The following is a 13,572-nucleotide window of genomic DNA, read 5'->3' on the forward strand; positions in this document are numbered from 1 at the left end:
GATGAGGACAGTGACTTGGTTGGTAATTGAGGGGTGAGAGCCTCTTTTAGGTCCTGTGTACCAAGAGATGCGAATTGCATGGGAGGGACATCCTGTGCTGTGACTTGCCCAGAGACTTGAGGATTCCACACAGGAAAGCCAGGGCACCATTATCAGATTATGGTAACTGGTCCAAACAGAGAGCACAAAGAATCAAAGATTGGTTTTCTTTGGTCCTGGATCCATTGCTGTTTGTCTGTTTGTTTTTTCCTTTTGAGACAATGTTTAACCATACAGCTCAGAATGGCCTTGAACTCAGGTCCTCCCCTCCCTGCAGCAGCCTCCATGCCTGGCTGCTGTGTGATCTCCAGCCAATCTGGGAACCTCTCTGGTCCCCAGTTCTAACTATGTAAGGAGACAGTTGGATTAGACACTCTAAAGCTCCATCCAGCTCGGACATTTTACATACTGACATGATGGAGAGGAGAGGGGACGAGGTGTTTGGGAGCCCTCCTGTGAGCGGAGTGACTTCTTTTTGGCCTCGCTGTGCCACAGCCGCAGGATGGCGTTTGTGGAAAGCTGGGGAGCTCAGCACATTTCCTCTCTAATTAGATAGCGTTAAGTTAACAATTTTGAATGAGATAAGTTTCCGTGCATGATGTCCTGAATTGCTCCCCGAAGCGCTCATTAGTCACTTCCCTGCAGCTGCCTCATTGTTTTCCAGATGCCAGCCGAGGGACTTGGCATTTCCCTTCCCTGATTGGAGTGAGCAAGGCCGGACTGGTAACATAGGCAGGCATCCCAGGGAGGGCCTTCGTGGCTTCTACTCTTCCTCCTCAGTGCCTTCTGGGACCATCACTTCATATTAGGGGCCTCAAAGCAGATTCCGGTACCGCTGCGGCGCGTGGGGACCACAGCAGAGCTCAACACATGTTTATGAGGCGCTTAATGTGCCCGGCATCTGAGTGCCTGGGGATACAAATGGGTACATCTTCCTGCTCCTCACAGCCTTCCCTCTTTAGCCAGATGCCTCTTAAGAGGGCTCTTCAAGCGATGCTTGCAATGGATTACTCACCCTTCCCCAGCCCCAGCCTCAAGTGCGAGGCGTCTCAATAGTGCAGCGTCTGATCTGACCACCAGGTGGAGATGTGCGCCCACAGTTGAGGACTTCCGGGGACCTTGGCTAGGAATCAGGTTGCCATCAGAGGCCTGTGAAATTTTCTTGACCCCTGAAGCCTGGGAAGAGGCCTGGGGAGCCTGAGAGAAGAATCTAGGAGGAGACTGGGCTGCTGATCCCAGGACCACCTTGGCCCAGCCCGGTAAGGACGAAACAGAAATTCCCTATTTTCCACCTTCTTCGTGGACACTGATTGAGAACGTGAGAATTTGGAGACATGGGGGAAGGTGGGGGGGGGGGGGCTGCTCACATTTCTCCCTCTGTAGTTTCCCAGGCACTCACATCTCTAAATACCCCAGCCACCATTCCCTTGCTCAACAACTAAATATGCACAATGCATCAAACAGTCTTAAAATATGCGCATGACTTCACGCTGGGGAAGGATGCTTGGGGAGAAAAAAAAACCCGTGTGACACAGATTTTTGCTTTCGATTTTTCTCTGGGAGAAGTTCTAACTTCACCCCAGCCTGGCTCTTGGCCAGCTCTCCTCCCCTCTCTCCTGTGCTCACCTATTTTTCTAGTGCTCTTCCTCTTTTGCTCCCAGACGCCCTTTCTCCACCTCCTCCAATGCTCTGGCCCTTTCACTCCTTCACTCCGACCCTTCTCCATTCTTCCTCCTTCTTCCCTGAGGCTGTTTAACCTCTAGGATTCTGCTCCTGCTGGTATCTGTGGGTCTTCCTCCGTTACCAGAGTTCTTCTCCCTGGGCAGATCTGCCCCCAGGCCTTGGACCTAGCTGCCAGGCAGGGTCTCCCTAATCCTGCATGAGCTGCCCTTCAGCCACCAGCTCTTCCTGTTACCTGGGAATTTCTGCCCAGCTCTACAGACCCAGAGGGACTCACTCACTACATGGAGTTGTCCCCTGCCCTTGCCTTAAGGCACAGACTCCATCAGTACCTTGCCTGAGCCTCAGTCTCTTGTTTTTATGGCTGAGAGGAATTCTGGCTCGGAGGGCAGTGCTGTCTCCAGGTTACATAAGAGGGAGGAAGAGTGTGGCGCTGGATGCTGGCCTCCTGCTTCGCCTCCATTAACTCCTGCTCCGCTGGTTCCCTAAGAAGAGCGTGTGTCCAGAGGTCTGGTCTCAGTACGTCTGAGTGGCAGTTGTCTCTAGGAGGGCAACTCATCTTCCTCATCTGGGACTCACAGTCTTTCCACATGATGCAAAGGAGCCCTTTCTCACATGACAGTCTATGGGGGAGGGGGCATCCGGAGTATTGCTCATTAGCTTTCTCTATGGAGCCTGGAGTCAGCAGCTGGAGGGAGGATCTCTGTCATTGGGGTTGAGTGCTCTTGGGTCTGACCCCAGATCCAAGAACCCCCTTAGCTGGTTCTACTGCTTCTGGGCTGGAAGTGCAAAATGATGCTATGTTATCCCAAGGACACACTGGTGGGAGATGCTGCAGTGCTCTTCCTGGGATTCCACTTTCTCTCCATTGTCAGAAGGATCTCCAGGCTCCTAGAAATCTTGCACACAAGGTTTTGCATCGTGGGAAGAGAATTTCTTCTTCTTCTTTTGGTTTTTTGAGACAGGGTTTCTCTGTATAGCCTTGGCTGTCCTAGACTCACATTGTAGACCAGGCTGGCCTTGAATTCACAGCAATCTGCCTGCCTCTGCCTCCTGAGTGTGGGGGTTAAAGGCCTGCGCCACTACCTCTGGCCCAGAATTACTTCTTTTACGGACTCCTTTGTCCTGGGACAGGTTTCCATGGTTACGGTGGGATGAAGCTAGGTGAAGGAGCTTGCCCCTACTATCCTAACTCCTGGCATCCTCAGGGAGGCAGTGCATGTAGCTTGGCCTCCAGACTGGAATCTGAGGCCTTTCATTGTCGGGGTGGCTTTGGGCTGTCACCTAAGTTTTCTTAACTAACTCTGGTATAGCAGACAGCAATCGCTGGGTGAAGTGGAGCTTGACATCAGAGCTCTGTGGTCTCTCTGATCTGGAATGGGGCTCAGCTTCTCTTTTGCCACCCCCCCCTCCTTTTAGCAGCCATGATTTGACTACATTCCAGTTGAATTCAAGACTTAAAAAAAAACCCACAAAAAACGTCTGGGTGTTTTTTGTCTGTTTGTGAACCAGATGTATGCCTGGTGGCTGAAGCGGACATTGGGTTTCCATGTTAGTTTTGGGACCTAACCCAGGTCCCTTGCAAGAGTAGCCAGTATTCCTAAGTGCTGAGCCAGCTCAAATCAAGGCTCTTAATGGGCTGAAGCTTCTTGGGAGCCCTGGATAGGGGGGACCTGGCAGACAGTTGGTAGCTCTCAGGTGCCAGGGTTTAGAAGGCCCCAGGCTTCCAAGCCTCCCAGGCAGGCCTAAAGTCCCACCTGCTCTTGCTTGTGTCCCAGGGTGGTGGGGACAGTTTCCTGGTCTGCCCTTGATACCCTGGCCAGAGAAGCAGTTGCAGTTTCCTAGGGCTCCTGAGCCTTCCCTTGAAAAATTTCATTTGAATAAAGAGCCTTAGTGATCAGACAAAGGAGTGCATTTGCGCTTGCACATGTGTGTGTGTGTGTGTGTGTGTGTGTGTGTGTGTGTTGAGAGGTGGGTGACCTCTCTTTCAAAGAACATAACTCCCCTCTCCCAGGAGTTCCTTCCACTGAAGTCAGTGGTAGGGAATGTAGTTGAATCTACTCTTGGTTCAGAGTGGTCGTTCCTGCTGGGCAGACATGACCAGCTTTATGTCACCAACATAATGCTGCATCCTGACCTTCCTTCCTGCTGATGTTCTAGGGTCTGAGCCAGCCATGACAAGTGTGACACGTCCAGTGCACATCTCTGCGGAAGGCCGGGCTTGGCCTCCTGGGAGACGCCCACCGCCGGAGGATGTGCAACAGCTACACATCCTTCCTTACTCTTGCCATTGCCTTCTGATGCTGCTGTCTATGCCTCAGTTTCCCCATATGAAAAGATGGAAGGAGATGGGGACAGAGGGAGCCTCTATAATGACTCTTATTTCCTGTGCCTCACCAGTTCTGGGTGCTCAGGGCACAGGAGGGGCTTTTGATGTAAAGTTATAATGATAGAATGTGCTGGAAGGAGTCATGGATATGTCTAGGCCCAGTGAAGAAACTTCAGGTGAAATCTAAGAGGAAGTCAAGATGAGGCTCTGGGCCCTTGCCTTGGCTTCAAGCACTTTTTGTCTATGTGGGATTTGGTGCCCTCTCCCCTTTTTAGTGCCGGGGATTGAATGTAGGGCCTCACAGAGTTCCAGCCTTCTCCTTCTACCTCATCACAGAGGATAGAAAGGAAGATGGGCCCTTCTCTTCCCCAGGCTTCCCAATCTATGGTATAGGCAGAGGACTAGAGTGGGAAGCAATTTGTTTAAAAGCCACAAAGAGCTAGAATTGCTCACCTACAACCCCAGCTGAGGCAGGAGGACCATGAGCTTCAGTCAGCCTGGGATACATAGTTAAGACCTTGTCAAAAAGAAAAAAAAAAAAAGAAAAGAAAAAAAAAAAGAAAGAAAGAAAGAAAAGAAAAGAAAAAGAAAAAGCTCCCAGGAACAGTAGCATATATTTTTCTTCATTAATTTATTTATTCACTTTACATCCCAATCCTTTCCTCCCAGTCCCACCCTCCTACCCACTTCTCCCATACTCCATCCCCTCCATCAGATACTAGCCCACCCTGGCACATCAAGTCTCACCAGGACTAAGTGCCTTCTCTTTCACTGAAGCAAGACAAGGCGGCCCTGCTAGGAAAACAGGATCCAGAGGGAGGCAACAGAGTCTAAGTCAGAGACTGTCTCTGCTCCAATTGTTAGGGGACCCACTTGAGGACAGAGCAGCCCATCAGCTTCATATGTGTAGGGAGGGGTCTAGGACCAGTCCATGCATGCTCACTGGCTGGTGGTTCAGTCTCAATGAGCCCCCATGGGCCCAGGCTATGTAGGTCTTCTTGTGGTGACCTTGACCCCTGTAGCTCTCTCAGTCCTTTCCCTAACACTTCCCACAAGACTCCTTGAGCTCTGCTTAATGTTTGGCTGTGGGTCTCTGCATCTGTTTCCATTATCTGCTTGATGAAGCCTCTCAGATGACAGTTATGTTAGGTTCCTGTCTGCCAGGATAGCAGAGGATCATTGATAGTGTCAGGGGTTGTTGGGTCTCTCTCTCTCTCCCCATGGGGTGGGTCTCACGTTGGGCCAGTCACTGGTTGTTCATTCCCTCAATTTCTGTTCCATCTTTTATCCCTACACATCTTGTAGGCAGGACAACTTTTGGGTTGAGGATTTTGTAGGTGGATTGATGTGTCCCCCCCCCTCCCTTCACTGGAAGTCCTGCCTGGCTACAAGATGTGGCATGGCACATATTTTTTATGCCAGCACTCAGGAAGCAGATCTCTGAATTTCAGCCAGGGCTACACAGTAAGACCCTGTCTCAAAAAACCAGACAGGCAACCAAACAAAGCAAAAACAACAAAGCCACAAAGAAAGACAATTGCTTACAACAATTTATTGAGGGCATTCTATGTGCCAGGCACCACTCGTGACTGACCTCCTTTCACAGAGGAGACCACTGAGTATAACTGATTGTTTTTTTTTTTAACCCCAGTTTACAGGGCACCAGCACACTGTGCATTGCTGTGACAAAATTCTAGACAGAAACAACATATGGGGAGAGTTTATTTTAGCTCACAGCTCTGGAGGCTTCATTTCATGGCCAAGTGACTCTGTGCTCTTACAGTAAGGACTACATGGTCACAGGAGGTATATGATAGAGGATGGTCATATCATGGGTACCAGAGTCAGTGAGCGAGGAAACTGGGGACAGAGAGCACCTTCAAAAGCATATCCCCAACCCTTTGATGCCGGCACTCGGGAGGCAGAGGCAGGCGGGTCTCTGTGGGTTCGAGGCCAGCCTGGTCTACAAAGTGAGTCCAGGACAGTCAAGGTTACACAGAGAAATCCTGTCTGAGGTGGGGTGTGAAGGGGGAGGCATGTCCCCAACAACAACCTACTTCCTTCAGCTAGGCATTACCTCCTAAAGCGTCCAGATATGAAACAGTGCCACCATCTGGGAATCAAGTGTTGAGCACAGGTACTTGTGGGTGAATTTATATTTAAACGATAACAGTAGGAGAGGAAACGGAGGCACAGAGAGGTGACTAGCTCTTGGGGTTAGGGAGTGACAGGGCAGGGATTTGAACTTGATGGCCCCAGACCTTGCAATGGCAACTTCCTTTTCAGGCACAGAACAGTGTGGTCATTATCTCTACTTTACCACCAGGATCTGTGTCTTTGACACAACTGTGGGTGGGGCCTCTGGGGGTGGAGGCAGGTAGGGATGGAGTCCCAAGGCATGTGTGGACTCAGGCTAGAGGGATGCCCAACCAAAGTCCGGAAGAACCGGAAGATCAAAGAATGAGTGACACAGACACTCAAGGATAGAGTGGGAAGGAGGGACAGAGGGACTCCCAGTTTCCCTTGCGGAATTTTCATGTGCCTTCCGGGCTGATCACTTAACCTCCAGCTTCCTGTTCTACAAAAAAACGGGCTAGACCATCCTCCCAGCCCCACCCTCTTCTGAAGGTTGACCTTTTAAAGATAACAATCACAGAGATGCTTTTCCGGAAGACTGGAGTGAGAAGCCAGGGTGTTGGGCAGGTGAGGAGGGAGGCTTGCCACCACTGGACTGTGATCTTGGCCAGGCCACTCACCCCTCTTCCTGTTCAGGTAGCCCCTTAGTTTTGAGACACAAGGTCAATAACGGATATGAAAAATGCTTGGGGGTGGGGGAGGGGCCAAAACCAGAAAGCGTAACACAAATGTAAGAGCTACCTGTAAGTTTATATTACCCTGTACTTTAGGCCTTCGTCATCTCTCTCAGCGCTTGAGAGCTAACCCCAGAACAGACCCTCAGCAGAGCCTTGGTGACTGGAGACAGGTGCCTTGTGGAGGGGAGCACCTACAATCTGAGGACCTACTGCTCCTGCCGTTGACATGCCGTGGGACTCAGAGCTGGCCCAGGCCCTCTTGGTATCGGTTTCCTATGTATGAATTGCAGGCTTGGGTCAGCTGACCTTTAGACGCTTCCCAACTCAGGCATTTCTGAAGGTGGGAAATGGTTAAAGAGACAGCCATGCACAGCACTGTCTCACAAAGGGAGCCGTTTCTTTTTTCTTTTTTAAACATTTTATTAATTTATTCAGATTACAACTCAATTACCATCCCTTCCTCCCTCCCGCTTTCACCCTATTCCCCTCCGAGGGGTCTAAGACCGAGGGGGACCTCCTCCCCCACTATATGGTCCTACGCTATCAAGTTCCATCTTGGTATCCTGCTTATTCTTTCTTTGAGTGCCACCAGGCCTAAGGGAGCCATTTTTAATGTACAGTTACTAACAGCCCTGCCTCAGAAACCTTGACTTCGGGGGTTTCCCCCTCTTTAACTGTCTTGAGGGCACATCAGCAGCTGTGCAGCCACGCTTCTGACGCTACAGGGGAGATTACTCCAGTTCAAAGAGGATACTTCACTTGCCCAAAGTCTCACCGCTAGTGAACTACAGGGTTGGGATTCAAGATCAGGACCGAACCCAGATGCCAGGCTTATGTCACCTGTCATGCCCCTGATTTCCTATTTTGGTGTTCTTTCCTCCTCTCTCCCTGGGGTCTGGCCTCTGGAAACCAGCCAGCCCTTTAACATTTTGGGGGTGGGGGGTGGGGGGCGGGTTTCAGGCTGAGTCTTCTCAGGAAGCCCATCTTCCACACTTAACACCGCTAATCTTCCCCCTTTTCTTTCAACCCCACTCACTGGAGTTTTTCTAGAGGTTAAGGGTGAACCTGAAGGAGTTCTTTTGATGCTGATGAGATCCGCCCCCCCCCTTTCTCCTGGGCGGGGGTAGGGTGCTAGGTGAGCTAGGAGTCGGGTGCTGAGGGTTAGCTTCCTAGCCCTGCCTCCTACAGCAGGCTGCTGACCTTGGGCTGGTTAGCCCTCTCTGGGGTTAGGTCAGCTCTGCTGAACAGGTCTGGGCTCCTTGGGGAGAGCAGGTGCTCCGGCCCAGGCGAGGATAATGAAGCGCTACTCAAGCACCTTGCCCCCTTGGAGTTACCATCTGGCGGGCAGATGCTCCTCCTAGGCCTCTCGGGCTTCCCGGGTCTCCCTCCCAGGGTACAGAAGCACGCTCCTGATTTTGAGGCCACAGTCTCTCCCCAGAGCTTTATTAAGACTGTTGCTATAAGAGAGGTCCCGGAGGGCTGAGGACCACAGGCTTGGGCGTCCCCAGCGGAGTCAGAGGGCGCTAGGAGCCGGGTATCCCCGGCAAGCCCAGAGTAATGAGGCTCTCCTTTATCCTCCGGGAGGCGGGGCTGTCCCCTCTCCCCTCCTTCTTGTCCCGCGGGGAACCAGGGCCCAGCACAGAGGGACAAGAAGTGAAGAAAAGGCCTTCCTGGCAGATCTAGTGAGCAAGTGGGCAGAAGATCAGGTCTTAGGGATGCCCAGGAGGGTCTAAGTGAGGCACAGGCAATTTGGGGGCGGAAGGGAGAGGTGTGTCGCGGTCGTCCGCAGCCCTTGAATCTTTGTCCTCTGTAACTAGCCTCCAGGGAGGTCAGCACCAGCGTCTTTCCCGGCCCGCCTGTGTGTCCCCCTCCCCTCCAGCTGCCTTGGGTTCCCTTTGGGAGTCACAGCTAGTCGAACCGGCGCGCACAGGCTCCGGGTCGGGTAAACACCGCGCGGGAGGGGCGCGGGCCGGGCGGAGCAAGGCGCACCGGGCCCCTCAGCGCGGGCGGGACGGAGGGGACAGGGGGCGGGGGCAGGAAGCCAGCCGCGGTCCGGCGCGGCCCCGTGACGTCGCTTGGCTTCCAGGGATCTCTCCCCAAGGCCCACGGGTCCCCTCCTCCCGCCCTCCTCCGGCGCCTTGATCTAGCCTAGGCTGGCATTCTTGCTCGCAGCTAGCTAGCTGCTCCTCTGTCCCTGCCTCCCTCCTACCCCTCTCTTCTCCTTCCCTCTCCGACCCTCTATTTCTCCCTCCTCTTGCTTCTCCGCTCTGCCTCTCCGATCCAGGTCTAGTCTCCTCTTCTTTCTTTTTCTCTCTCCTTCCTCACCCCCCCTCCTCCCGCCTCCCTCTGTCTTTCTGTTTTTCTCCCCGTCGCCCTCTTGGCTTCTTCCCTCCCTCCCTGCCTCCCTCCCTCCGGGTTTCCTCCCCCTGCCCTCCCTCCTCCTCGCTCCCCTCCCCCTCCGCCTCTTGCTGCTTCCCAGTCCCCGAGTCGCCGCCGCCCGCACCCGCGGCAGTACCGGCCCGCGCGCTCCCCGGGGTGCGCTCCCCTCGGTCCCGCGCCCTCCGGGCTCGCAGGGACACCCTCCTCCCCGCGCGTCGCGGCCCCGCCCGGCTCGGCCCCCGCCCCGCGCCGGAGCGCGCCGAGGATGTGAGTCCTGCCCGCCGCTGCTGGAGCAGCAGCCACTCGCGCGCGGAGCCCGAGCGCAGCGCAGCTCAGCTGCGGGCGCTCGCTGGGTCGCTCGCGCGGGCTGCGCGCTCCTGCCCCAAGCGGTGTCCCCCGGCCTCTCACCGGCCCCAGCGCCGCGGCAGCCCCGAGGGCCGTCCCCGGCCGGCCATCCCCGGCCCCAGTGCCGCTGACCCTGTCCTCCGCGGGCGGGGACGCGGGCGGAGGAGGTGCTGCCTCGGAGCCCCCGGACGCGACCATGTCGGAGGTGCTGCCTTACGGCGACGAGAAGCTGAGCCCCTACGGCGACGGCGGCGACGTGGGCCAGATCTTCTCGTGCCGCCTGCAGGACACCAACAACTTCTTCGGCGCCGGGCAGAACAAGCGGCCGCCCAAGCTGGGCCAGATCGGCCGGAGCAAGCGGGGTGAGTTCTCCGCCCCTTACTCCCTGCGGTGCTGGTGCTGTGGCCCGGTGAGGGGGCAGGGGTCCCCGCAGTCTGGGGACCTGCAGAATCTAGCGATCCCTCCCGCGGTGGAAGATGGATCAGGCCTCGGGCTTGTGTCTGCATCTGTCCCGGCCAGCAGCGGGGTCACCCAGGGGGCGTGGTGGCTTCTAGCTGCCGCCGAGGCCCAAAGGTTATCCCCGCATTCTCAACTGCACCAAAGTTTGCTTTCAGATTTCATACCCCCTCCCCCCTTTTGCGCAGTGGAGTCGCATCTGCACTCGCTCAGCTCTGCCACCCTGGGGGAGGGGGTCCCGGGGCTCCTTAGGGGTCTGCGTAGGGGGCTGCGGGGGAAGGAACTTAACTCCGGAGGGGAAGGCGAGGGGCGTTCGAGTCGCAAGGGGTTTCCACTGTTACTTGCTAGTGGGGAAAAGATTTGTCTAGCCTGGGATATTGGAGTTGGAGAAGCCCCAGAGAAACCGAGACGCAGGGTGCTGCCCTAACCGTGACTGGGGTGCCGAGGTGAATGAGAGGAGATACTCGGGGAACCGAGGTTGGCTGAGAGCTAGAGACAAAGCTTCTGCGAGGGAGCAGTATTGGGAGCGTAGGGAGCCGCAGACCCAAGTCTTGGGAGGACGCTGAGGCAGCTGAAACAAGGACGACCGACAGAGAGACCCACGCGTAGAGACCCTGAACAGGCGGTCTAATCATCTTGTAGAGGGACAGGTGGAGGGACTGAGAAAGGCTAAGTGGAGACAGACAGCCGGAAGAGACGGCCGACCGAAGGCAGTGCCCGGGGCGACAGCGACAGCGACAGCGAAGGGAGGTTCTGCCCTTCGCGGTGGCACGGAGAACCGAGGGGCGGAGGCCACGGGCTCAGGGCTCCGAGAGGGAGCCCCCGGAGGTGGGGGGAGTACCCGCGCAGGCCAGGCTTGAACTCTCTAGCCGTGGATCGGCGTGGAAACTGATCCCAACCTCTCTTCCCGGCTCTGGCTTTCTTCGAACCTGGCCTGGGCCACGGGAACCAGTGACCTGAAGACCTCAGCGCATACCCCCCACCCCCTCCTTTCTCGGCCTAGGAGACTTTGTAAATGGATGCACAGGGCTGTGGAAGGACTGGGCCAGAGTGCGCTGGGGCTGCAGTCTAGCGGCCAGGATGTCTCCCTCTTGCTCGCTTTTTCTTAGAATCCAGCTTGAATGCGGGATTAGGCAGTGGATCAGTTCAGAGCCAGGCAGGGAAGGGAGCATAGGGTCATGGGGTTGTTCACCCTGCCTGGAGCAGGCAACTGTCTTTCCTCGCTCACCTCTGCACCTCACTAGTGGGCATAGACAAAATATCTGCGACCCCTTGCTATGCCCGAATTCTCTCACCTTTCTCTCCCCCCTCCTTTTTTTTTTTTTTTTTTGCAGTTGTTATTGAAGACGATAGGATTGATGACGTGCTGAAAAATATGACCGACAAGGCACCTCCTGGTGTCTAACTGCCCCAAAGACAATGAGTTGAGGGAAGGAACAAGAAGAGTGACTGGCCGTTAACAGTTACTGACAAAAAGCATGAGGAGGAGAAAGCACTTTGAAATTTATTACTAGCTTGCTACCTACGATGAAACCAACAACCTGTGTCTCATGTCAGGCCGGGAGACAGATGAGGTGGGAGGAGGAGGAAGAAGAAGAGGAGGAGGAGGAGGAGGAGGAGGAGGAGGAAAAGGAGGAGGCTCTGGGCTCCTCTACAAAAACAAAAGTTAAAAAAAAAATTAAAAATCACTATATACACACATATAAAGAAAAAAAGTCTCAGTTGCAGCTATTTGTCAAAATTAATACCTGTTTCCTTTTATATATGGTAAATATTGTGCAATTATAGATGTGGATTTCGAACCACTTCCTGAGAGCAGCACCGAGTTACACGAAGGTGCTTGCGTTCTATCTGCTGATTTGGCCGTCCCAAATGTTTACATTATTTAATCTTGCAAAAATGATCCTGTGCACTTGGATGTGACCTGCTGTCCACTTTTATTTTTTAAATGTTGTTTATTCTTGGATGTACAAAAGAAAATTTGGGAAAAAGTGATCTCTGTAGATACTGTTGTACTTCAGTCATCTTTTGAAGTTATCAGAAATGTGTTTTAAAAGCAGAAGGCAGCTTTTCCAAGGAAGGATGCTTAAGAAGGGCCTTGTCTTGTCCTGAAGAGATGAGCTGTACAGCCTGGGCTGCTCTGTTGCAGCAAAGCTCATAGCCCAGGTTAACACCAACAACGGGTTTTATATGTCAGGAAACAAAAAACAAAACAAAACAGGAAAAAACAAAGAAAAAAAATGCTTGATCTTTTTCTAACCTCCCCTAGGGGGGTCTGTTGTGTGAGCCCCCTCTTTCCTTCTCTGATATTGTGTCACTTTATTCTCTTTAATGGACTGTAAAACACACGCACACACACACACACACACACAGACACACAAACACATGTAATCACAAGAGTGCCAAATATCTGGAAACGCCAAAAGGCATTTTGGTTTCTTTTTTTCTTCTGTGCTCTGAGTCCTTGTACAGGAATGCTTGGAGTGTCTTTTCTGTTGTTTATAGGGGTTCTCTTAAGGCTCGCCAGCTGCTGTTTTGCATGGTATTTGCAAAAAATGCCTCTTGCGTGAGGAATCTTTTACCTTTTTTTTTTCTTCTCTCTCTCTCTCTTTTGGTTTGTTTGCAACTTTGGACCTCAAGAGGTCCCCACCCCCAGTTCCCTCTTTTCTTAATTCTATATTCTGTATGTTGCACCTTGAATCAGCACACAGGGCTATTTCTCCAATGTACAATAAAGAACTCTTCCTGTGTCTCCTCTCTCTCTCTCTGGCCTTGTTTCTTGGGTACTCACGTCCATCTGACCCAACTAAGGAGATGGTGGCTTTGGTCTGTAGGAGGAAGCAATTTGGGGGAGAGGGGCATCTGCCAGCAGGCTGGATAGGCCAAGCTGTGCCCGCAGAATGGCTGATTCAGTGGGCTTTGGATTTTGCAAATCGGGCTCCTTCTGGCTTCCCTGAGGCTTTGGCCATCCTGTTGGGTTGGGGAGGCTGGGAGGCTGGACTTGGGTTCAGGCCCCAGCTCTGAGTTCCTTGCTCTCTGAACTGGAACTTCTGCAAGCCTTGCTTGCTTGATCTGCAAAGGGCACATAGCTCAGCTTCTGCCTCATAGGGTGAAGAAGAAGAGTGGTACTTCCACGCTTGGTACGCCAAAACCTTCCACACCGGGCCACTGGTAACACCCACTGCACAACATTGGAGGCTGGGCTGTGGATACACTCCCTCGGCGCCTTCTAGAGCCCATAGTTGCTTGAGGAGTCTGTTCTCTGGGGAGGCATAGCCAGGAGGTCCCAGCTACCTGCTACTCCTGCCTCTGATCGCCCATTAGAAAACCTTGTTGAGCATGGTGGGGTGGTAGCTGGAGGCAGAGATGGGTCAGGGTTCGGTGGGAGGGAGAGGATTTGGCAGGAGGGTTTTGGCTCAAAGGAGAGGTTATCCTCAATCTGCCCCCCCCACCCTTTACCCCCACCCCCACCCCTCCCCCTGCCAACTTCCTCTGGGCTGTTTTGCTTTTAGAAGCCCCTACTGCCTGGAG

The 13,572-nt window shown here is 53.6% G+C and overlaps 1 protein-coding gene and 1 long non-coding RNA gene across 2 annotated transcripts; both read left to right on the top strand.

Moving 5' to 3' along the window:
- Window positions 1–1,168: 1,168 nt before the first annotated feature.
- On the top strand, window positions 1,169–4,641 carry LOC311599830. Its single transcript, XR_014780013.1, has 2 exons — window positions 1,169–1,298; window positions 3,880–4,641. It is a non-coding gene; the product is annotated as an uncharacterized lncRNA (long non-coding RNA).
- A 4,315-nt stretch (window positions 4,642–8,956) lies between these two features.
- On the top strand, window positions 8,957–12,793 carry CAMK2N1 (calcium/calmodulin dependent protein kinase II inhibitor 1). Its single transcript, XM_084785884.1, has 2 exons — window positions 8,957–9,947; window positions 11,376–12,793. The coding sequence occupies exons 1-2, from the start codon at window positions 9,782–9,784 to the stop codon at window positions 11,444–11,446; spliced, it is 237 nt and encodes a 78-aa protein (XP_084642010.1). The 5' UTR covers window positions 8,957–9,781; the 3' UTR covers window positions 11,447–12,793.
- The last annotated feature ends 779 nt before the right edge of the window (window positions 12,794–13,572 follow it).

This window comes from Acomys minous (assembly GCF_964271855.1).
Source record: "Acomys minous genome assembly, chromosome: 6".
NCBI classification, from domain to species: Eukaryota; Metazoa; Chordata; class Mammalia; order Rodentia; family Muridae; genus Acomys; species Acomys minous.

Coding starts and splice junctions, on each gene's coding strand:
- CAMK2N1 (XM_084785884.1), top strand. CDS start 9,782: ATGTCGGAGGTGCTGCCTTACGGCGACGAGAAGCTGAGCCCCTACGGC. Junction 9,948..11,375: donor GATCGGCCGGAGCAAGCGGG/GTGAGTTCTCCG, acceptor TTTTTTTTGCAG/TTGTTATTGAAGACGATAGG.